Source organism: Hylaeus anthracinus, unplaced genomic scaffold (assembly GCF_026225885.1).
Source record: "Hylaeus anthracinus isolate JK02 unplaced genomic scaffold, UHH_iyHylAnth1.0_haploid 12001, whole genome shotgun sequence".
NCBI classification, from domain to species: Eukaryota; Metazoa; Arthropoda; class Insecta; order Hymenoptera; family Colletidae; genus Hylaeus; species Hylaeus anthracinus.
In genome coordinates, this window is record NW_026534348.1 from 6,399,470 (window position 1) to 6,422,779 (window position 23,310).

At 37.1% G+C, this 23,310-nt stretch overlaps 4 protein-coding genes across 9 annotated transcripts in view; 2 read left to right on the forward strand and 2 right to left on the reverse strand.

Annotated features, from left to right (window-relative positions):
- Nucleotides 1–2,143, reverse strand: part of LOC128891030 (actin-binding protein WASF3) — a 53,672-nt gene extending 51,529 nt beyond the window's left edge. The window contains exon 1 of one of the 3 annotated variants that reach the window (XM_054150175.1): nt 1,913–2,143. The gene's annotated coding sequence lies outside the window, so the exon portion shown is untranslated. The other 2 variants (XM_054150172.1, XM_054150173.1) reach the window with 2 other exon arrangements.
- A 2,335-nt stretch (nt 2,144–4,478) lies between these two features.
- LOC128890776 (kynurenine aminotransferase) lies at nt 4,479–7,584 on the forward strand. Of its 3 annotated transcripts, none has more exons than XM_054149614.1 (8): nt 4,479–4,634; nt 4,839–4,975; nt 5,059–5,209; nt 5,542–5,778; nt 5,864–6,107; nt 6,252–6,418; nt 6,752–7,102; nt 7,179–7,584. In XM_054149614.1, exons 2-8 carry the CDS (start codon nt 4,839–4,841, stop codon nt 7,233–7,235), a joined length of 1,344 nt encoding a protein of 447 aa, XP_054005589.1. In that variant the 5' UTR covers nt 4,479–4,634; the 3' UTR covers nt 7,236–7,584. The 3 variants fall into 3 exon arrangements, with proteins under 3 accessions (XP_054005589.1, XP_054005590.1, XP_054005592.1); XM_054149615.1 differs by lacking the exon at nt 4,479–4,634 and adding an exon at nt 4,649–4,714; XM_054149617.1 differs by lacking the exon at nt 4,479–4,634 and having other exon boundaries at nt 4,820–4,975.
- Nucleotides 7,310–14,158, reverse strand: LOC128890780 (UPF0605 protein CG18335-like). The gene is made up of 8 exons (XM_054149623.1): nt 14,104–14,158; nt 10,803–11,077; nt 10,405–10,543; nt 10,111–10,207; nt 9,871–10,046; nt 8,641–8,803; nt 7,801–8,038; nt 7,310–7,534 (listed from the first exon to the last, which is right to left on the reverse strand). Exons 2-8 carry the CDS (start codon nt 10,853–10,855, stop codon nt 7,465–7,467), a joined length of 936 nt encoding a protein of 311 aa, XP_054005598.1. The 5' UTR covers nt 10,856–11,077; nt 14,104–14,158; the 3' UTR covers nt 7,310–7,464.
- Nucleotides 12,874–23,310, forward strand: part of LOC128890774 (J domain-containing protein DDB_G0295729-like) — a 55,744-nt gene continuing 45,307 nt past the window's right edge. The window contains exon 1 of one of the 2 annotated variants that reach the window (XM_054149608.1): nt 12,874–13,236. In XM_054149608.1, coding sequence (XP_054005583.1) covers nt 13,156–13,236 — 81 coding nt within the window. In that variant the 5' untranslated portion in view covers nt 12,874–13,155. Of the gene's footprint in view, nt 13,237–21,090; nt 21,447–23,310 lie in introns of those variants that run through there. The other variant, XM_054149607.1, reaches the window with a different exon arrangement.

Here is a 23,310-nt window from a genome sequence, read left to right on the forward strand (position 1 = left end):
TGTGTGTGTGTGTGTGTGTGTGTGTGTGTGTGTGTGTGTGTGTGTGTTTCTTGTATGAAGAAAAAGCTGGTAACATTGTTCGGTACTTTCCCTGCATTAGCATGAAACGTAACAAGTATTCCCGACCTGTATGAAGTAGCACCCCATTTTGAAAATTTAAAAAATCCAAAAATTGTTCCAGGTACTATATACTCAAAATAAATATTTTTTTTACAAAGAATACGACACTTCTGTGTCATCGAATTTTTTTAAAAATTCAATGGCATTGATGTCCTATAAACCGTCGTACCTAACTTCACGAACTTCTGATCAATTTAAAATGTACGTATATTGAAACAGAGATCCTCCAACATACATACAGTGGGTGTAGAATGTATTCGTACAAACGATTACTTTCCCAAAAAAACTTTTATGTGAAATTGTAGTTTCTTAACTTCGTTTTCTATGATCAATGATATTTTACGTATTCTCGGAAGTCTCTAAAATAGATATAGTCCAAACAACATTTGCTACTTAATGTAATTTGTGGAGAGAAAAAAAAGAAAAGAAAAAAAAGCGAAAAGTGGGTAAAAGTATTCGTACGATTCTTATGACGAACCATTTACACTAGAATTCATAACATAAACACATTAGTTTATTGCTTCGTACGAATTAGGAAACATGAAATTTCCAGGAAAGTACCTTTAAACAGTTGTGCGAATACTTATTGTTTCTATATTTCTATCGATTAATTGTTTTTTTCTTGTTAATTTCGCAACTTACATAAATAGCTATTTTTTTTTTTTGTGATCTATCTATTCTAGAGACTTCCGAGTGTATGTAGAATGTCATTGTTTATCAAAAATAAGTTAATAAATTACAATTTTACATGGTTTTTTTGGAAATTGATCCACCCACTGTATAATATTATACGGAAAGAATTTTATAATCAATTTTCATGCGCTTTCAGACTAAGAACGCCTCGAAACGGCGAGAAACGCGAGAAGCCGGCAGTAAATAATATTTACCGATAACATAATTCTCGGTTGTATTCAACAACCGGGAATGTAAAAAGAAAGAACGAGACAAGGACTCGAATGTGTCAACAGCCGTCGATCGATAATGCTGACGCATACACGTTCCGTACGATCTAACGGTCCATTGATAAATCGTCGCGGAAGGTCAGATTAGACGGTTAAAAGACGGCGTTAAGAAAATCGACGAAATATAAATGTGAAAGGTGGAGCTTACGTTACTGGCTGGCCCTGTCTTCGTAGCGCAAAGATCGCAGATATCTCCCCAGAGATTGTTCGTGATCACCGTCGTCCCTTCGTCCGATCTTTACGTGCACAAAATACAAATCGCTAACACACGAGAGACCACGAGACATCCGCGAAAGGCCGAATGCAAAGCTTCCTCTCTTCGAGCGAGGAAATCGAGACATATATAACGGAGTACTTCTCTTTCCACTGTCACTGTGAACTTGTTACTCGAACCGTGACCGGTCGCAATTATACGGGATCGCCGATCGAAATGATTGCGTGCCCGGAGAATGGGATGACCGGCGCGGCGATAACGGTGAACTTTTTACGTTCAGCGCGAGCTAGCCATTGGGAAAACCACCCCCTGCACAACCGGCGCCCCAACAGCCATGTGCCGCCCTAAACCTCCGCCCATTGGCCCGAACGATACATTCTGCGACTCCCGGTTTTTCGGTGGAGCCTTTTAATTTCCACGTGAATCGGTGGCACGGACGCGTACACGGTTTTACAACGTAACGATCGGTCGGTCGTACGGTCTCTGTTACGTTATCATGAACGACAACTCTACACGAGCCATCCCTGCGGGAGCTCCGGCGAGAAGGGGGAATGGGAAAAGGCCGACTGACAAGACGTCACGTCTCCCGGGAGCGCTTCGATCTCTCTGAACTCACCATATCCACCGCACAGCTGCCCGCGTGTCTACGCATAACACTGTCTAACGCACTAGGGCCGACGGACAGCCCCTGATTTCCTCGTCGTTAAAGAGAAACGTGGAAAAATACCGTCGCCAAAATTGATTCCACGCACTTGTGCATCGACTTCACCCGCGAATCGAGAAAATGGCGTTGTTCACTCCCTCGCGCTCGCTCGCTCTAGCAATACCTCAAGCTACGCTGATTTCCATCGCCCCGGCACGAGCGCTCGGTTACACGTCGCGGACGAATCGACAACTAACGGCCGCGGGAGAATTTGAACGATGCTTTCGGTGCCTAATGACTCGACGCTGCGAATTTTACGCGTTTATGGTGTGTGGTAATGTACACGAACCCACAAACGATACAAAGTATGTTATATTTCGTACGTTAAACCCTTCCATAGCTGGTTACGGTACACCCTTCGTTAAATATACTTTTAATAAATTATTGCATTTTTCAGGTATTATAATTAAAATGTTGTCGACATCGAGGACAAAAATGTTTGCGATAAAGTTGCGAAGATACATACATGTCCCATAAAAAGAACTTCTAACAATGAGACATACATAACCCACTTTCAAAAAATCGTTATAAAATCTACCTGATTAATGCCCAGATAGCACAAGGACATCTTATGTACGTCCATATATGGACAACATCATGATGTTTCTATCTATTAAAGCTAAATTTTCCCAAAGCAAGTATTATTAGGAAATAAATTAATTATCTCTACTTGAATTTATGGAATTAAAATAAATATTGTTATAATTATTCTTAATACTTTACATATCGAATGTTCAAAAGTGTAGGCACTCAAAAAGTCGAACAAAAAGATATATAAAAAATATAAGAAACGTAAATTAGCATCCTGCGATGGCCAATTTTAAAAGCTTTAAAAGTCTTATCTATTAATTAGAGAGAATTGGAATATTTTCAATTTCTTAATCTATATTCGATATGTCAGTGTCGATTACGCATAGCTACGGCACTGACAAGCCAAAGTATTCAAACGGGAGATAGCTAATTGGCGGCAAAATACGACGCACATGTGCCAGACTGCTATTCTTACGTCCAGTTCAAATTGACAACCGTTTCGCTACTTTCATTGCATTGGTTTCCTTGTTATAAATGTCCACAGAATCTAATACTATGTAGAATATTCGTGCTACGTTAATACTTATTCGTTCAAATGCAAAAATAACATGTCAGACTGGCAATTCTCGATTGTCTTATTATTATTGTGTTTTATAACTTATCAAGATAAACATGAAAAATAATGAAATGAATGACTCCTTTCCTGAATCAAATATATATATATATATATATATATATATATATATATATATATATATATATATGTATATATAGTGGAGCAAATAATTTTTATGAATACTCAAAATGGCAAATCACTTTCTTCTAATTCGACGAGCCAAGTTTATTAATGAATTATTATTAAGTAAAAATTATTATCTTTTGGTAATTTTCAATTTTATTCCCATTTATATGTTGATATTTAAATTTATGTAAGCATGTAGGTGATGTATTTTCATGCCAGATTAAGGAGGGGCGCCACTTGTCGAGTCGTTCTGTAATATGATAAAATGGCGCTTTCTGCCAGTTTATCCGAATTATGTCGTAAGCCCACAAAATGATTTGATTTCCTTTATTTGAGTGATAGTCCTGTCGGACTGTTTGCACTTTTCTTAGTCTAGTCTTGCTCATTACAATTCATAAGTCTTACAAATATGTGTTTTTTTCCATATAACATTACATTCTTTCAAATTTGTTGGGGCCCGCTGGCCCTCCTGTAGCTTGGATACCCCGGGGTTGCAATGCTCGTATCGCAGTATAGGTACAACTTGTACTTATACAGGGTGTCCCAAAAGTCGGGGAGGAGCCGGAAATGGGGTGTAGCTGAGACGATTCTGAACAACAATTTCCTTTGCAAAAATGTCGGATGGGGCTTCGTTAAGGAGATATTAACTGAAAACTCTGACCAATCAGAGCGCGCGTAGACCGTTCAAGCGGCCGCAGTAGCGAAGGCTACGCGCTAGGCGGCAGCGTCAATGTCCTTCGATGCACGTCGAGTCACTTGTTCGCGTACAAGCGCTGGCGCCTAGCGCATACCCTTCGCTACCGCGGCCGCTCGAACGGTCTACGCGCGCTCTGATTGGTCGGAGTTTTCGGTTAATATTTCCTTAACGAAGCCCCATCCGACATTTTTGCAAAGGAAATTGTTGTTCAGAATCGTCTCAGCTACCCCCCATTTCCGGCTTCTCCCCGACTTTTGGGACACCCTGTACTGTGCTCGTACTGTAGGCTACAGTTTGTAGCTACAATCAAACACTGCTGCAGCCCCCGAGGGCCATAAAAGTTGGTATGAACTGTATAAAGTTTGTAGCGCCGTGTGGGAAAAATTCACCCAACTAAAATTAGAGTCCATGCACGTGTATGCATATACATACATATATGCATACCACATACCATGAAACCAAAATTTTGTAGTAACCTTATCCAGTATCATGTGTGTTACCAACGATAAATAGTAAAATTACTATGAAAAGCTAGGAATTTGTATTATCACAACACCACAATTTATATACTACAGTAGGTTGTGCAACTTGTTGCGTAAGTCAGCTGTTATGATGACTATAAGAACGCAGTTATATTTTAGTCCAGTCATTCAAATTTCTTATAAGTGAGTATCTTGTTACTTTGATTAAAGTGAGCTATTACACTTTAAGTACATTTCATCTAATAAAAAATTATTATAATTAGGTTAATTATGTTTTCTTATTACTTTTCTTTTCTAAGTCATTGTTCTATAAAATGGTATATAAATTGGTTTCTTATTTACTTTGTGGTTTAAAAATACAGGACTTGTTTGTGAATATATGTTTAGATGCTTGCCAGATCTTGCATGCGTGGAATAACTTCTGAAGTAACGGTTTCAGCACTGAAAAATATTCAAAGGACTTCTACTGTGATGTCTAAATTTGATCTGCCAGATCGTTTGAAGGGAAATGATAAATCAGTATGGTAAGTAGAATCATGCAATATATATTTAAAATTCTAATATTCATAATTTGTAATATATGCTTTTATCTATAATTTTATTTTAGGGTTGAATACATTCAACTTGCTTTAAAATATAAACCACTGAATTTAGGTCAGGGATTCCCAGATTTTTACGCTCCCGACAATGTAAGAAAGGCTTTAGCTGATGCTACTACCAGTGACAATCCTCTTTTAAATCAGTATACCAGAGGATTTGTAAGTGTTTATTCGCGTAGTTTTAAGTACATAGATTTTTATTTATTTTTTTATGATATCAAAAATATACAGGGTAATCACATGTACTATATTTTCATCATACATTAATAATTTTATATTCAAAATGATTTTTCATACACAGAACATATAAGTGATCAATTGATCTATAACAAAACATCAAAGCATCAATAGTCTCAACTGTGAGATTCAATTTCTCTTTTTTTTATCATTTTTGTGTTTATGTTTTGAATTGAGTTATTGCTTGTATTAGTTTCTAGAATCATCCTGTATAATTATCTGTCCATTTTTAATTCAAAGTTGTATTTTTTCAGGGCCACCCACGCTTAGTAAATATTATCGCCAAATTGTATTCAAAGCTTTTAAATCGCACTTTAGATCCAAATAATGAAGTTATTGTTACTTGCGGTGCGTACGAAGCATTATATGCTACATTACAAGGTCATACCAATCCTGGCGACGAATGGATAATTATTGAACCCTTTTTTGATTGCTATGTACCGATGGTTAAAAGCGCTGGCGGAATTCCTAGATTTATTGCTTTAAAACCAGTAAGCTTTAAATTATACAATTACGTTTCATGAATATAAATATAATTCTCTTTACGATTTACTTCTTCATTTCTGTACTTTTCAGAAAAATACAAATGGATCTTTAAGTTCAGCAGATTGGGTGTTTGATAAACAAGAATTAGAAAGTCTCTTCAATGAAAAAACCAAAGGAATAATTGTTAATACTCCACATAATCCTGTAGGAAAAGTTTTTACTCTAGATGAATTACAGTTTATTGCTAACTTAGCTAAGAAATGGGATACTCTAGTTGTGTCGGATGAAGTGTATGAATGGATTGTTTACGAACCATACAAACACATTAGGATTGGTAAGAACTTTTAACGAAATGTTAGAATAAATACTACTCTGGAAAGTTCAACTATTAAACTTTCCAAAACATTGTTATTTTCTTTTTTACAAAAATATTATAACTTTTAGAGAATATTTTAATGAAATATTGAATGTGTTTTAGCAACATTACCTGGCATGTACGAACGTACAATTACCATTGGATCTGCTGGCAAAACATTCAGTGTCACTGGGTGGAAAATAGGATGGGCCTATGCTCCAGCAAATTTACTAGTCAATGTACAAGTTGTTCATCAAAATTCTGTGTATACATGTGCGACACCGATTCAAGTAAGCGTTGAGTAAATGAAACAGATTTTGTAATCAAGTATATTAATTATAGTTGGTATTAACCGAGGCCTCCGTATGTGTGCCGTGTCTCTTGATTTCGCCAGCATTGCAACTAGCATCTTCAGGGGTCAAATAACGCTGGTATTAGTAATATTATGTATATTACATATATATTGCGTAATATCTATGTGCCATTTGATCTCTAAAGAAATTAGCTACAACTTGTTGCTCTACTTCTTAAAGTCGGTTAATATCAACTCTGGAGAACCGAGCCATGAAAACCTCAAATATTTTATATTAGTTATTTTTAACATAATAGATCTCATGTTTTAGGAAGCGGTAGCTGTTGGATTCGAGCAAGAGTTAGACAGATTTGGCAAACCAGACTGCTACTTTACGAGTTTAGCTAAGGAACTGGAACCAAAACGGGATTTTATGGTAAAATTTCTAAATGACGCAGGAATGACTCCAACAATACCTGAAGGTGGATATTTTATAGTAGCCAATTGGACTGCTCTGAAAGATAAAGTCAAATTAGAGGAAGAAACGGATGAATATAAAGATTATCGGTTTACAAAATGGATGACGAAAAATGTCGGACTTCAAGGAATTCCACCATCCGCATTTTATAGCGATGAACACAAGCATTTAGGAGAGGATTTCGTACGATACTGCTTTATTAAGGTAAAAATTGAATCGATACTGGTATCGTAGATATTAAAATTATATTTTGTTGTTAATCAATGTTTGTTTATTGCAGAAAGACGAAAATTTGAAAAAAGCAGCGGAAATTTTAGCAAAATGGAAAGCTCAATAGTAATTACAATCTTTTCACATTGGAGGCTTTTAAAATGAAGAAACTGATTTTAACTAACGGGTATTATTTTGGCGACATATTGTGCCATGCATTCCTTAAGAGATTAATTATGATTAAACACTGTATATACTTTTCTCATTTCTGCTTTTTATACACAAAAATATTACAGTAATTGTTACACAATGGACGAAACTGTTGAGTCCAGGTATAGGATATTGTACGATATATTCTACGCCGAGAAGTCACCACGAAGCCATCTTTTTGCATCTTTAGTGTCAGCTCCAAAGGTTTTACCAAATCTGTATACAACGAATTGTAGAAATAAAACGCTTTACATTTTTTCAAATCATATGTGATGTTACATATGACAAAACTTATTTTCTTCGCCGTTAGTATTGAATAGAAATTTGAAATAAAATTAATATTTTGTCTGGATGTTTCTGCTTGAAGATAGCTAACTACTATAGTCAAAAAATTCGTACAATGAAGTAATAAAATTTTGTTCGTACAAACAGACAAAATCTTATTTTTAATCGTATGTAGTGTCGTGAATATAATAAGTTACCTGAATGTCTCTCCGGGCACGTGCCCAAGGTAATTTGGAATCATTCCAACGTGCTTGTGATAGATCATAGTGGGTTGGATGGCCAGCGGTGGGTCAGGCCTCGAAATTGTTACCGGTGCCCATTCCGTGCTCTGTCGTTTTCGATAGTTGGATGTGAAGTCACAAAGCGCGCTATTGGTGGCGGGAACGTTCGATGCCCCGAAATGCGCATACCCGTACGGTATATGACCCGCATATCCTTAACGAATAGCCCACAGATATCGTTATTCAACGTTTTACGAAAGTCAATTAATGTTTACATCTTATTCATAGAATACCAACTTCTGGTATTCTCTCGAATGAAAGAATATCGCATCCGTTGTTCACTATCCGTAAGACCCATCTGTAGTACGATCTAATATTGGAACTTCTGTACATATACACGTAAATAACTAATTAAAAAAAAAATTATATATATTAATTATTACACGCGTGTTTAATTCATTATTGCTATTGAATTATGAAGAACGTTAAGGGTTAGGCAAAACAGTTGAGTCTTGCGGGGCGTTAATTGCGAGAACAATAAAATTATTCAAAGACAAATTCAAAGTTATGAATTTTACGATGACTGAACAGCAGAGATGGGCAAATTTTTATTCGATTAATAAATAACGCATTCGGACTATTCGATCGAATAATTGAATCTTTATCTAATTATTGTTAAATATTCTATGATTATCGGACTAATTTTTATTATTCATAGTTTAATAGATTAAAAGGTGTTTATCTTCAATTGACTATTCGAAAGTTATATCTAGTGGAAAATTTTGCCTGTCTCTGCTGTAAATTACAGAAACTTACGGCTGACAAAGTATTTCTTCGGATTCGCATTGTCCATGAAATATGGAGATGGCGAGTGATCTCTAGGTGTTTCGTGCTGTTCGTCCAAAAATAAGTTTCTCATTACGCCTACGCGGTCGGGCCGAACGGTGAGCATAGGTAACTTGAATTCACTTTTAATGAGCTATATTAAATTTCAGAAAAACGTAATTATTATCGACGATTCTCTGGTCTTTTAATACCCACAAGTATTCGTACCCTATATGTCTATTGAAGACATTTGTCTAAAGTAGATAATTGGTTAATTATTGAATTAATTATTTAATTAGCCTATCATTTAATTTTAAATAGACACAAGGGGTATATGTATCACATATGGGGCTGACTATATGTAGGCAAATTCTGCATTGTATACGATATTCGAGAAAATGGTCAAATATTAGGTTGTCCAGAAAGTTCGTGCCAATTTCTAAGAAAAATTCAAAGGTATATAATATACAGGGTGTCCCAAAAGTCGGGGAGGAGCCGGAAATGGGGGGTAGCTGAGACGATTCTGAACAACAATTTCCTTTGCAAAAATGTCGGATGGGGCTTCGTTAAGGAGATATTAAGAGAAAACCCCGACCAATCAGAGCGCGCGTAGACCGTTCGAGCGGCCGCGGTAGCGAAGGCTACGCGCTAGGCGGCAGCGTCAATGTCCTTCGATGCACGTCGAGTCACTTGTTCGCGTACAAGCGCGGCCGCCAGCGCGTATCCTTCGCTACCGCGGCCGCTCCAACGGTCTACGCGCGCTCTGATTGGTCGGGGTTTTCTCTTAATATCTCCTTAACGAAGCCCCATCCGACATTTTTGCAAAGGAAATTGTGGTTCAGAATCGTCTCAGCTACCCCCCATTTCCGGCTACTCACCGACTTTTGGGACACCCTGTATATATACGTATATATACATGTATTTATTGAATTACATAGGTGCCATTTTGTTCCACAACCGTTCCACCTTTTAAGGGACGTATACATGGTATTTGTTTTCAACCATGTCGATATATTCACACCTGTACCACCTATCAAAAATCGACATGAACTTTCCGGACAACCCAATACATGTGTAAATAAAGTTCGTTCAGGTTCATTTAGATGTTTCTATTTTATATTGAATTACGAATTTTGGATAATTTTGGTTTGATATAGTCGATCACCAATGTGTTAATATAATATAAATGAAATGGGGATATCCGTGTTGGATATTTCTTACTAAACGATCTTCTAAATTTCGCGGTTCACCGTGTCCACTTTGTATAGCTATTGTTCTTTTAAGTACGTTAAGAGCAGCTTTATTTCTTATCTGTTGTCTCTCGAATTCGGCAAGTCCCTCAGTGGCTAGCACAGTGTACCTTTGCCCGTTGTTGGCATTCAGTCTTGGCGTGAAACCTAAAATGAGAAACTTTTGATAAAATTGTCTATATTTTTCCACAAATTTTATTTTCCTCTGTACCTTCGTATCCTGGCATGATAGGATGAACGAATATAGGATCGGTGTGTTTGTAACGGGTATTCACTACGTCTATATCATTTTTTGGTGGCCTTTGAACCTAACGTTTTCATAAATCAACAATGTGCAATCACTAGGAAATGAATTAATAAATACATAAATAAAATATATAAATGAACGAATATATAAATTTACATAAATATCCGTAGTCACAGCTAGTAACAACTTTATCAATGAGTATAGATCGGTACAAAAGTAAGCGTTATTGTTATTTTATTTATAAATAATTTATGATACTTCGTAATCGTCGGTGACCCGATTCGACAAAATTAGCGTTTCCGCATGATTCACTGTGGGATCAAGAAGCACTTTGTGCGTTATACTTCCGTACGTTTCACCGCATCTATAGCGATATTGTGGACAATATCCTGCGTACCTGAATTAAATAAATTTTTCTTATAAAAGATGAAGACGTGAGCGAAAGATAAAACTAGATAACAGCTTTTTGAAATCCCATTTTTGCATTTTTAGAATGTCTTCGGAGTAGGACAGATGGTACAGATTGGAATCAATTTTTATTCAAAATAATGTGATAAACTTATATTATATTTATATTTGATATTTATGTAATTATATTATATTTATACTACATTACTTTAAAAATAGCATATTTATATTTATTACGTGTTTATTACCCTGGGATAAGGTGGGGTTCAGCCGTGGCTAACGATTCCGCGCCCGCAGACATTATGGTATTTTTCCAAAAAGTATGCTCATTTAACTAAATAGTCTACCCAGACTAACTGGAATTTAATATTTTTTTTTTATATGGGACTATTGCCTTCTTTTAACCATTAATTTATTGACATCCTGTCGAAAAGTCTTCTGCTACATTTCTCCAGATGTAATGCGTGAAATTTGCTTTGGAATACTTCTTTTTTACTGTTCATTTCAGGTACGTCGAAACCAACTATGATTTAACGAAGAAAATTACATAATTTAGTACTTGGCAAAAATATTTTATCATTACAATTAAAAAGAATATAATAAATGTATTTGCGGCTGCTTTTTTATCATAATGTTTAATGGTACATAACTTTGATTTCGGCAGCTATCGTACAAAGATTTTTCCGTCGAATTTAATTCAGAAAGATGAGAATGTTTCTCCATTAGTTTGTATCGTGGTTTAGAAGTTATTTATTTAGTAAATTTCGACGATGACAATTTTATTCGATAATACTAGAGTAAATTACTCTATACAAATAAACGGAATAAAATTACCCTAACGTGGCTACACGTTAGAACTACACCTTAGGCAAGGACAACGTTGGCAATGATCCTTAGAGTCCCAATTTGAAAATATAAAAACACGAACACCAAATGTTCACAAAAAAAGTTTCGTCTTTGTAAATTTACTTTGTGACTGTATAGCGTATATGTGTATATGAAACCTGTTGCATCTTGTAGAGCATGTCTCTGGAGTGGTCCCATTACCAAAAAATTTTGGGATTTCTCATTTTTTACCCGTTAAAAGAAAAACAGCTACTGTTTAAAAAAAAAAAACGGGTAAAAAATGAGAAATCCCAAAATTTTTTGATAACGGGACCACTCCGGAGACATGCTCTACAAGATGCAACAGGTTTCATTCCGATTGGTCAAGCTGTCTCGGCGTAATCGAGTAACATACATAAAAAAAAAAAAAAAATAAAAAAAAATATACGTGTCGAATTGAGTAACCTCCTCCTTTTTCGATATCGATTAAAAAGTTGAGTGTGCCGACAAGTTAATTGGTTGTCACAGAGGGCCATCACGGTCAAGAGGAAGCGGAGTGAATTTATGCGAGGGTTAGGGAGGGAGGACACATTGCGTAGACAGAAACAAGAGAGGTGTGCGATAGTGCGATTAACGTTTCGCTTTCCAGTTTTCACGGGGCAACCGCGGCGAAAAGAACTCGCTTACCGGTGTCACTTTCAAGACTCGTTACTGTTTACATGTGTGAATTATATTTTTCTATCGCGAGCAAGCGTTACCGTTTCCATTCCGCGTTCTTACGACAATAATGTGCCGTTTTAAATCGAATGCATCGTTTCTATGTTTCACTGCACGCGTTTACAATCATATATACATTTGTATACGAACTGTCAACGATTGTGAGTCGATACAAACGTACAAAGAAGCGGAATTCAATGATATGAAATTCTTATGGCAACAAGTCTGAATGAAATACATCATTTCGAATGTGTCGATGCACGTGTTTACAATCACGTGCAACTTCTTAACTTCACGAGGGATATCGATACACACGTGTACGTTTGCTTTGATTAAAAATATTAAATTCCTGTTACTTACAATCATAATACGGTCATCGTAATTTATAAACATTCCGTTTGTTGCGAAACCTAATATTGCAGCTCGTCTATGTATTTTTGATTTCTTAAAAGAATGTAAATTGCGGATATAATGTACACGTAAAATGTATCATGCGTACTACTGTATATATGAACCTTATCTGAGGTTTTCAGATAATAATAAAAAAAAAAAAAAAGAATCATAATACTTTTTCGAATTAAAAAGTATACCATATTAATGTAAGACGATATGTGTGTACGTTAAAATCGGTTTAGTGATAAAAATTGCTACGGTTTGTGTGTATTTGATTAGGGCGAAAATAAAATCCATTGAAAATTTGTCCCTTGAGACGTTAAATAAATTGTTGCTAGCTGTGAAATGATACATACGCATAGAAACTTGGAATCTAGTAATTACAGAAAATACTATTTGGAATGAGATAGTACGCCTATTTGCAGAAGCTTGTATTTACGGAAGATTTGGAATTCAGTGATAAATGTTCGATTATCATGATTTGAAGTACAGTGTTCGTATTTGAAGGAATTACGTGGAGAAGTGTTCGACGTTCTTTCCACCGAGTGGCGATACACGTCACGAAAAGATATCGAGCAAGTGGAAGCAAGAAAAATAAACGCGAGATTTTCCTTGTGACTTGTGACGCATCGTGTTTTTATTAACCTACAATTTGGTTTGCCAAACATGTGGTACCGCAGGGAAATGAATTCCATATTCTACGTGGATGCTGGCGTCAAGTCATTAGACCCGACTAAACATGACGAGGTGAGTCGACGAACAACTCTCATTTTTTTCCTTTCGCAAAATTATTTTTACCTTTTTTACAGAATTGTGTTCAGTGCACAATGAAGTAGCTACGCATTTATATTTTGTACACTCAGCGTTGTACTGTTGTACCCTTGTACTTTTGTACTCCTTTCAGACAAAAGGATAACAAAAGCAATGAAAGTTTCATGTAGCCTAATCTATATATTAGGTTGTCCCAAAAGTTTCTTTCGTAATTTGCACTCAATTATTTTGTGCGGTAGTGTTTATATAAATAGACGATCTGATTTCTTAGATGTTGATGTTGTAACAGTAATGGAGCAAAATGAATCGTACACAATTCAATAATGTAACAGTAGACATAAAATATTTATGTATTACTTACTAATAAAACGAATGAAACTTTTGGGATAACGTAATACTATTTTCTTGCTATCCGAATGGAAACCTTCAAGGAACCACACACTTCTGAAAATGACGTGCTCGCCTTAGTTTATCTTGCGTGCATTTATGGTAGAGATATCTGTGCATTTATGGTAGAGATATCTGTGCATTTATGGAAACTTTACTGTATAGGCACTACGCAGCTACAGTACGGGTCTAGCGATCTGTGCATTTATGGTAGAGATATCTGTGCATTTATGGAAACTTTACTGTATAGGCACTACGCAGCTACAGTACGGGTCTAGCGATTAGGTACCCGATTTATAAGAGACCAGATCCCCACAGATATGACTGTTAAGAGATATTCCGCAAACAGTATTAAAACAATGCAGGAGTCACGTAAGACAAAGCATTGACGAGAAGAATGGAAATATTATTTAAGAAGAATTTTTAATGTAATAACTGTTGTATATGGTTACGCACTTTAACAGGTGTAAATAACGGAACAGAACTGATTTCTTCATCGCGAGTATAGCAAACTGCCGTGGCGTGCACGCCCCAATCATTCTCGTTCGTGTACTCATGCGCAGTGACATTGATCGATCGTAGATCCTTCCCGTAGTCCCGCGGCTTTCGACGCCTCGTTTTTGCGCGTACGTCTCACTTTCCAACGATAAGCAAATAACTTTGCTGATAAAATAAATAACGAAAATTGTAAACGATTTATTACATGGCGAGTTAGTTATTCGAGGATTATTTCTTTCGTTTTTTAAATGCAAAAATAACCAAATATATTATTTTAACTAGTTATTCCTTATTTTCATCTCAATTAAAATATGTTCGGACGCGGTGTACGTAAATCACGCGCTCTCCCCTCCGTTTTCGTCGTTGTTTCTTATTCTTCATCTTGTTTTTTCTTTCTGCCACAATCGTCTCCGATGTTTCCGTCTTTTCGTCTGTGCGTTGTTGTTGCAGCCTGAGACACATCCGTGCGTCGCGTCGCGTCGCGTCGGATGTATCCGCATGATCGGCGTGACTCGCATTGTATTCGCTGCGTTTCATTGTTCCGGTCGCACGAGCCGGGAATATCGACTGCCTAATGCCGATGACCACGAGCCGTGCTCGCGCATGTTAGAAAATTCACACTGGATGGAAGAAGGAGTCTCGTTACGCGCTGCGCAATCCCTGACTCATCCGCGCGTTTCATGCGAGCGATACGGGTGTACGCACGGTCGAACAAAGGGTACACGCGAACCCTTCGACGAGGAAGACGGTGCCAAGCATATTGTGCTGCTGTATTATCACGACGATTGAAATTCCGTCGTAGTCACCTTTCGATAATTGTCAACGGACACAAAGGACTGCGCGGATGATTTCTTCTTCTTCTGCTTTTCAATTCGGGCTCAAGGGTCTTCTGTTTCCCGTTAGGTTCAAGTGACTGATGGGGTCAAACATATTGGTAGCAGACATAAGTCCAGGATATATTGAGTCGTTTAGAATACTATGTGACGTTTTTTCTTTATCGATCTATTCACGTCTCGAGAGACATTTATTCGCTTTACAAATATGGAAATCTATACATGTTTAACGTAAATTAGCAGTACACAGAGATAAAGTTGCTACGCATGTGAGAGATTTTACATATACGTATATTGCATTTTTCCATGAAAGACGAACATATTAAGGAGAGGTTACCGTCGAGATGCATGAAACATGCGTGAAGTTCTGGAATGTTTTTTTTTTTAATATAAAATAAATACTTTCGGGTATGGATTTCAAAGTAATATATTCTTGTATAATTGGAAGTTGAACGTCAATTTTTGTTATGAATAAAGAGTCGAAAATGGCGGCTCCAGCTCAGATCAATTAAATAAATGCAAAGTTTAAAATTAAAATGGAATGGTTTCCTTTCCACGCGAACGTCGTAGAAATCGTAACTCATCTCTTTCGCGAATAGATTTCCCACGGAAATAACGTTGTTATCCCTTTCAACTGTAATGACTAATGGAAAGTATTTCACTGAAATACATTACCCGGTTATCAAGGACAATCGCGCGGTTTGCGGTTTTATCAAGTTCTTTCGAAAACCGCAGTTCCTCGTGACCGTATTCCTCAGGAAGTGGCGTAGACTCCCCTTGCGCTGCAGCCTCTCGTCATCTTCTAAAGTAGCCAGCGAAAAAATATTACGGTACTGCGAACCGTGAGTTATCTTAATTACGACATTTTCGTTACTGGAAGAAATCTCATCCAAGTTCTCATGCTCGAAGTTTATTATGAAAGTTCTCAGTGATTCTAATTGGTTTGAAGTTCTGAACATGAAAGTCTTTAAAAGTCTTTGAAAGTCTTTCAAGTCTTGACAATATGGAAAATACTTGGCACTTTCAATTGTTGCGAACGTCCTGAATATGGTAAAAGTTCTTCACGCACGAACAAAAAGCATATTTTCAATCATTTTTTTCTCAGAAACTATTGCATAAAATTGAATGATTGTTTTTGTCCCCTTAAAGGTATGATTAAGGAAAGTAAATAAAAATTTTTTTTTTGGTAAAAAATATTTCATCAAAAAATATTGTTTACAAAATAATATGCGTGTACAAAAAAAAAATTTGTTATTTACTTTCCTTAATCATACCTTTAAGGGGGAAATAATTCATTCGATTATATGCAATAGTTCCTGAGAAAAAAATGATTGAAAATATGGTTTTTTTTTGTACGTTCACAGTGAAATGCCCCCTTAATTGTCATCAAGTCCTGAAATTCTTAAATTTCTTGAAATCCTTGAGCGTTGAAAATCCTGACACTTTTGAACATCTTACATATTGCCTCATACAGTGAAGTCTCCATAAATGCACAAACTCGAGATTGAACTAGCGCGTTTATGGTAGACTTCGTAGATTCTCTGATGTTTGCCGACAAGCTTCGATCGTACAGAAGGAAAGTTTCGAAATTTTGTCTCAATAACAGGTAGCTAGTTTTGGTCGCGGCGTGATCTCTTAAAAGTACGTATTAAACATATACTCTTATACTCTTGATAAACTATTGCACTCTCGAATATCGTGAAAGTCGTAAAAATCCTAAAACGTCTGTGTCACTCTTGATCGTCGTGAAAGTTCCGAACAATTTAATACATTTCATCGTTCCTTCAACTATTCTATCATTAAAGCGTGTTCGTTCCTTTAATTTAAATGAATAGTTTTCTTCGAACGATAATCTTGTTATTCTACCCAGACTCGGAGAACAATAGAGAAACCAACATTTTGAAAACAAAACAATATCTGTACCGCTTGGAATACGGTAAAGCACCTTCGAAACGACTCCACGGTGTACACGAAGAAATTCCACATCGTTGCTGGAAATAATAAAGCTCGACGACCGTTCAATTCCTCATTTCACCGTACAACGTACGGCGCGCCTGAAAGCGCGAGTCATTATTATTCAAGGAGCATGTATATTTACGTCCAATAAAGTAGCGAGCAAAGAAACAGTTTGAGTCCACCAACTTAATACACACGGTTGATTTATTTTATCCTGGTGGCGATCTTCCATAGAGCTCCCGGAGACGCGGGGCTACTGGGTCAGGAAGTCATACTACATCATGTTGTACCAGGCCATATAAGCAGCGGCGCGGGCGTCTCAGAGACCCAGAACCCAGAACCCATAACGTTGGTTCCCGATGTGCTCTCGCATCCCGCCGATTCACCAGCTAACATACAAGTTGATGCTGCGACTGTGATTTACAACGCCGCGTCGTACACGTTCCTGCACAAAATTTTCATCTCTCTAGCTTCAAAACAAATTTCTGTCTAAATCACATTCTTTTAACTATTTCCTACAAAAATATGCATTCGCATAAACATCCGTAGTCCATATACCACATATTTTTATATTTGCTTAAACGGTGGCCTTTGCGATTAATTAATTCGATCAGGTTTAATTATACGCACCGATGCAAGTCGACTGGATTTTCGCGCAATGGAAACGATGTAAATGCACTCTGATAAGCGAAGACACAGATTCTTCTTGGAATGCGGTCAGGTTAGAACCGAATGTGAGAGAGCCGTGCCAGAGGAAGAGACGGGACGAGTAAGAAAGAGATCGTAATGGGAATGTTGGCATTTGCAACCAAGATATTGTCTCGTTGAGACCGAATTGAGCTGTTTCGGCTACCGAAAAATCGTTTCAAGATAAGAGAAAGTATATTCTTGTCGTGTCAACGATAAAAAGAGCTTTCCCTCGAGAAATCCAAAAATTAGTTAACCTTAAGTGAACATTGAATTTGTAACTCCTCGCTTAAATAATTCAGATAGGTATCTAAATTTAAACTATTATTTGAAGAATATTTAATTTATATAAGAAATAATCGTGGAGTGACAACGTGTTCGCACAGAATGGTAGACATGGAATAAAAACTAGCGATAAACTAGCCAACTGATAAAATAAAATTTTTGTTTATTTTATATTATTTTTGAACGGTAAAGCGTTAATTTTTCCGAGTCGATATATTCTTCCTGTGTATAATGACGTACCGAAACATGTACATTATACCAATATATTGCTTCCTTACGGGCCATTATCTTCAAGAAACACGTTGTGGAAATAATTTGTTGGCTCGCTGTATGTTTATGCAAGTTTTTCGAATAAAGAAACTTGTTCCTTCGCGGACTACGCACGAAGAACAAGAATGAGTTCTTAAAGGCAGATGTTTGTTTTTACCTACTACTATAACGCGCCACTGGTTTCACGTAAAATAACAAGTTCAAGGTAGCGACACAGCGAGAAGAACCCGTGTAAAAAAAAAAAAAATGTTTCTTCGAGGGAGGCAGCTGCACGCGACAGATATTTTTGTCAACAATAACGTTAGCCATAGACAGGTTGGCGCGCACGATTAACCCTCAAAGGGTGCAATCATCCGTTGATCGATGCGAAAAGAAATCGCTTGACCGTTTGGAAAATACGCGATTACGTAATTGTTCGCCGCTGTCAGCGTACATTTCGCAGTCGCTTCTTGTGTATTCGTAACCACGAAATTAATACAGTGGTGTACAAATGTATCGGTTACTTCCTCTTCGGATCTGTTAAAGATACGACAGTTTACTTAATTTCTTGGAAAATGTATACTTTGTGTCTAAAGTTTAAGTATATCGTATGTCATGAAGGCTAAATAGATATTGTAGGATAGATAGTATTAGGTTAAAAGTTTCTTTCGTTTTCGATTCTTCAATTAATTTCAACCAAGGCATTCAATTTCATTGTTTTGTACATGTTCTGTGTGTATTCATTTACACAAATCGTACTTACGGATATAATATATAATATTATATAATAATTGTTATAAATATTAGGTTGTCCGAAAAGTTTCTTTCGCTTTATCAACAAGTAATACATGCACAATATTTTATGTTTTATGTTATATTACGAAATTGTGTACGATTCATTTACAGCATCAATGTATAAAAAATTAGATTGTCTATTTATATAAACACTGCCACAGAAAATACTTGAACGCAACTCACGAAAGAAACTTTTAGGACAGCTCGATATATGTAAATAGTGCGAGGTAAGATGTGTGAAACGGAACAAACTGTAAGTTGGAATGTGATGTTTAAATTATGTTTTGTTTGCTGCTTGCCGCAAGAGAGAGAGTAAACACGTTACTTTTAAATATTTGCAATGTTACGCATATTGCGACGAAGAAATTCCCATCGATAGTCAGAACTTCTACGGTACCGAAAACCTAAAACAGACCAAGTTTTACAGTCAAGTATGGATACGTTTCTACTTTCAGACGATAACAATCCAGGCAAGAGGTCGATGCGACCCTGAGCGATCGAGGGAGAGGAAAGAAATATAGAAACGCACGCGATGATCTCAAGCGCGAGCCATTGTAAACACAGCTGCGTGAAGGTTAAACGCCGCGAAAACAAAAAGTAACGTACGGCTCGAACGGGCACCGTGGACGAATGAAATACAACAAAACTCACAGTGGCAATCAAGAGACGTATACGTATACGCGGCAATGAATATCACCGCATGATTTACCGTCCATTGAATCTATTTAACGTGTAAACCGCAGGCTTTCGTTGCAGGAAGACACTTTCCGCGTGTTTACGGATACACAACGCGTTTTTTCAGCCAAGAAGGCGCGCGAACTACTTTTCGCGGTGTCTGTGATCTCGTACTTTAATGATATACTTTGAACGCACACCATCGCGCACGCTACTCCCGGGGGTGTGCAGATTATGGCGCGGCCACGACTATAAAATCTTCGAGATAGGCAGTTGTGAGTCACGCTCACGGTGTAGAAGCCAGCCCCTGGGCGCACAATATAAATGTTAATATTCCTCATTTGTTACAACCTGTAGAATGTTGCACATGGTGCCTCCGGCGGGAAAAAGCGCTGTTTATGCCGTTGAGGTTTACACGGCCGGGAGTCCCCCGAACGTTTTACAATGCCGGACCGAACTCAGACTAAATCTTTCTATAATATGCTCTAAAAAAAACTGTGCAAGATAGGATTGTTTATTTCATTTTGTTTTTTTTTTTTTTTTTTTAAATGTATCTATCGGGTTCAAAGTTTAAGTATATCGCATGCCATGCAGGTTATGTAAGGAAACACTAAAAACAAAATAATATTAAAATCATTGTCTTACTGAAAGTAGTAATCTGATCATATAAGTATAGGCTAAAAAAAATAATATTAAAATCATTGTCTTCTTGAAAGTATTAATCTGATCATATAAGTATAGGCTAAAAAAAGTAATATTAAAATCATTGTCTTCTTGAAAGTAGTAATCTGATCGTATAAGTATACACTAAAAAAAATAGTATTAAAATCATTGTTTTGCCGAAAGTAGTAATCCGATCCCAAATTTAATTTGTCTATCCTTCTTTTTAAATTATGTTTGCTTATTCCATTAATTTAGTTACTGTTATCACTAAACTGCGGGTGTTTATTCATTTGTAGCAGCTATGAATATACAAAAATATTCAAGGATGTGTAAAAGTGCTTTTTTTTTTTGTGCGTTCACAGTGAAATGCCCCCTTAATTGCCATCAAGTCCCGAAATTCTTAAATTTCTTGAAATTCTTGAGCGTTGAAAATCCTGACACTTTTGAACGTCTTACATGTTGCCTCATACAGTAAAGTCTCCATAAATGCACAAACTCGAGATTGAACTAGCGCATTGATAGCAGACTTCGATATAGTATAGAGTATAGTAGAGTACTACTATAGCAGAGAAGGAAAGTTTCAAAATTTTGTCTCAATAACAAGTAGCTAGTCCAACCATGCGTTACGGTCCATCAAAAAGGTGGGACACTTTTAATCCCACCGTGCTCCAACGAGTTAAAAATGCCTGTTTTCATAGAATTAGCGCAAAGGGTTGCTCATTCGACGATGCTGAAGCGTCGTGGGAGGGGAGAGGGAAGGGGAAGCCTAGTGGGAGATTCGCGAGCGCCACCGTCACCGGCTCAGTATCGTTCGACCAGTGGTCAGGTGTGTTTCGTGAATCGTTCGAAGTCGGACGTGTGTTCGGTGCACCGGTTACTCGCACCAGAAATTGCGCGAATTATTCTAACGGGCAAACATCGGTCGAGGACAAAGCGCGAGAACAAAAGAGCCACGGTACGCTCTGCAACGACGATTCCGTCGAGCTACCTTTCACCCGGTTCTTACGCGATGTGCGTGCTTTCTGGACGTGTTGAATTTCGATGCAAACGTGACCAGTGAACAACCGTACCCGCATGATCGTGTCAACCATACTTTCGAGCGTGACGGGTTTCCATCGGCGATACTCCAATGAGGCTGGACGAAACGCCGAGCTGACGGTGAGTAGAGACGCGCTTTTTTTTAAAATTCCTTGGCTTGCCGACGATCGTCGTCTGGCGCAGCGAATCGCGCAGCCAACTTCACGGCGCGACGCGTTGACAGGAATGACAGGTGGTTTCGTTCGGTTTCGACCGCTATGCCGATGCTCTGTGAATTTTTATTCCCGCGTATTTCCGCGATGCTTGCGAATCCTTTCGAGGATTATTGCGTGCCGAGAATCGATACGAACATCTGCTTTGAAACGTTAATCGTCGCGCTATCAGTGCATGGCTGACAGGGACTTTCACTAAACTTCAACAATTAATAAAGTCAGCTGTTACGCCGAATCTATGCAGATTGAAATGAACCGTTTATTATAAAAATGGCCCGAGTCTGTTTATGTGTATGTATACATATGTCCAATATGATCGTATACTCTGAATATATCTTATCGTAAAAGTGATATACGTTACTACAGTTAACAACAAAGGGACTGAAGCCACTTTCAAAATTAACGGTGAACCACGTTTCAGAATAAATCATCGTGAGCTCTGATGAGGTTTCAAAATCGAGTACTACAAGATATGTAAACAGAAAATGTAAAATTACAAAGATGTTTAGAACGTACTACTACGCATTTGCGTGATTGTTATAGCTCTTGTCTACTAGTTTAGCCTATCCGCACGATATTACGAAAAGTAGATCGAAACAGGGTAATAAATCCTACATAAAAGTCTACATTAATGCTGTAGGAATTACGCGAGGTTACATATTCTACCGATAGGATCGACACGTCCTAGAATTATAACGCCATTATGTAGTTTCCAATTGTCTGATTTTTCGAACGAAATTTTAACTTTGTACGCATTTTATACGAGTGTCAGTCGAGCGATCAATGCGTGAAACCCAACTTGAACGTAGAATTGAATAGGAAAAGTGCGATTTAATCGATTTATATTTCGACCGTTTACGAGATCTAATGCGACGCGAGTAGCGGAGGCCATTCTGCACGTGGTAAGCGTGGGAGTTGAGCAAACTAGCATTTCATTATCCTTTTCGCTGCTGAATTCGTCGGTGATAGGAAAAGCCTATTACTATAATTTCGCAATTTATCTTTTCGTAATTATATTTATAAACGTGTATGAAAAGTAGCGAATCTTACAGAACTGTTTATAAAATCTGAAATATATCTGGCATTTCTTGCCTAACTTTGGAAGACTGGCAAAAATATATTTATTACCGTTAAATTTCAAAGCATTTAACCCTAAGCACTCGAGACCTTTTTTTCGTATCTACCAGCAACTCGAGACGTTTCCTAGCATTCTATTGCCATGAATTCTAAGCTATCTAGAGTCGAGAATAAGGTCACCTTTACCTAACCGACAATCATTTTATCGACACTTCGACCTTCAAAGAAATGAAACCTAAAGAAACATTAGGTATCGTAGATTTGCTGCGTGAAACCGAATGGTGACTGAGATAGTTATACCTCTCGACTGCAAAAGGTTAATTTCCGACGAATCTTTCTTCTGATAATTCTTTATATTGAACGAATATTAATAACATTTTTTTTTTCAACAATTTCGATTTCTAAACCTCGCGTTAATAACCAAGAAGTATACGGTTGGTTAATAATTTAATATTTAGAACTATTTACCTCAGTCTTTATTTTAAAATGTAAATCGATATTCAAGAGGGATCACAAGTGGTTTTGTGATATTTTTACAAATACTCAATTTTCTTAGAAATACACAAATGGTTATCAGGGTTATAAACACAAGGATTGAGATTGTTTCAGCTTTAATAATTTAATATTTAGAACTATTCCAGGGGAGGGTCAGAAGTGGTTTTGTGATATTTTTACAAATACTCAATTTTCTTAGA

Bases quoted from the DNA above. Each gene is read 5' to 3' on its own strand.
- LOC128890780 (XM_054149623.1), bottom strand. From the start codon at position 10,855: ATGTCTGCGGGCGCGGAATCGTTAGCCACGGCTGAACCCCACCTTATC. The intron at 10,047-10,110 runs GTACAGAGGAAA...TTCTCATTTTAG, and splicing joins TATCATGCCAGGATACGAAG to GTTTCACGCCAAGACTGAAT. The intron at 7,535-7,800 runs GTAACTTATTAT...CGTTGTATACAG, and splicing joins GTGCCCGGAGAGACATTCAG to ATTTGGTAAAACCTTTGGAG.
- LOC128890776 (XM_054149614.1), top strand. From the start codon at position 4,839: ATGCTTGCCAGATCTTGCATGCGTGGAATAACTTCTGAAGTAACGGTT. The intron at 6,108-6,251 runs GTAAGAACTTTT...AATGTGTTTTAG, and splicing joins ATACAAACACATTAGGATTG to CAACATTACCTGGCATGTAC. The intron at 6,419-6,751 runs GTAAGCGTTGAG...CTCATGTTTTAG, and splicing joins CATGTGCGACACCGATTCAA to GAAGCGGTAGCTGTTGGATT.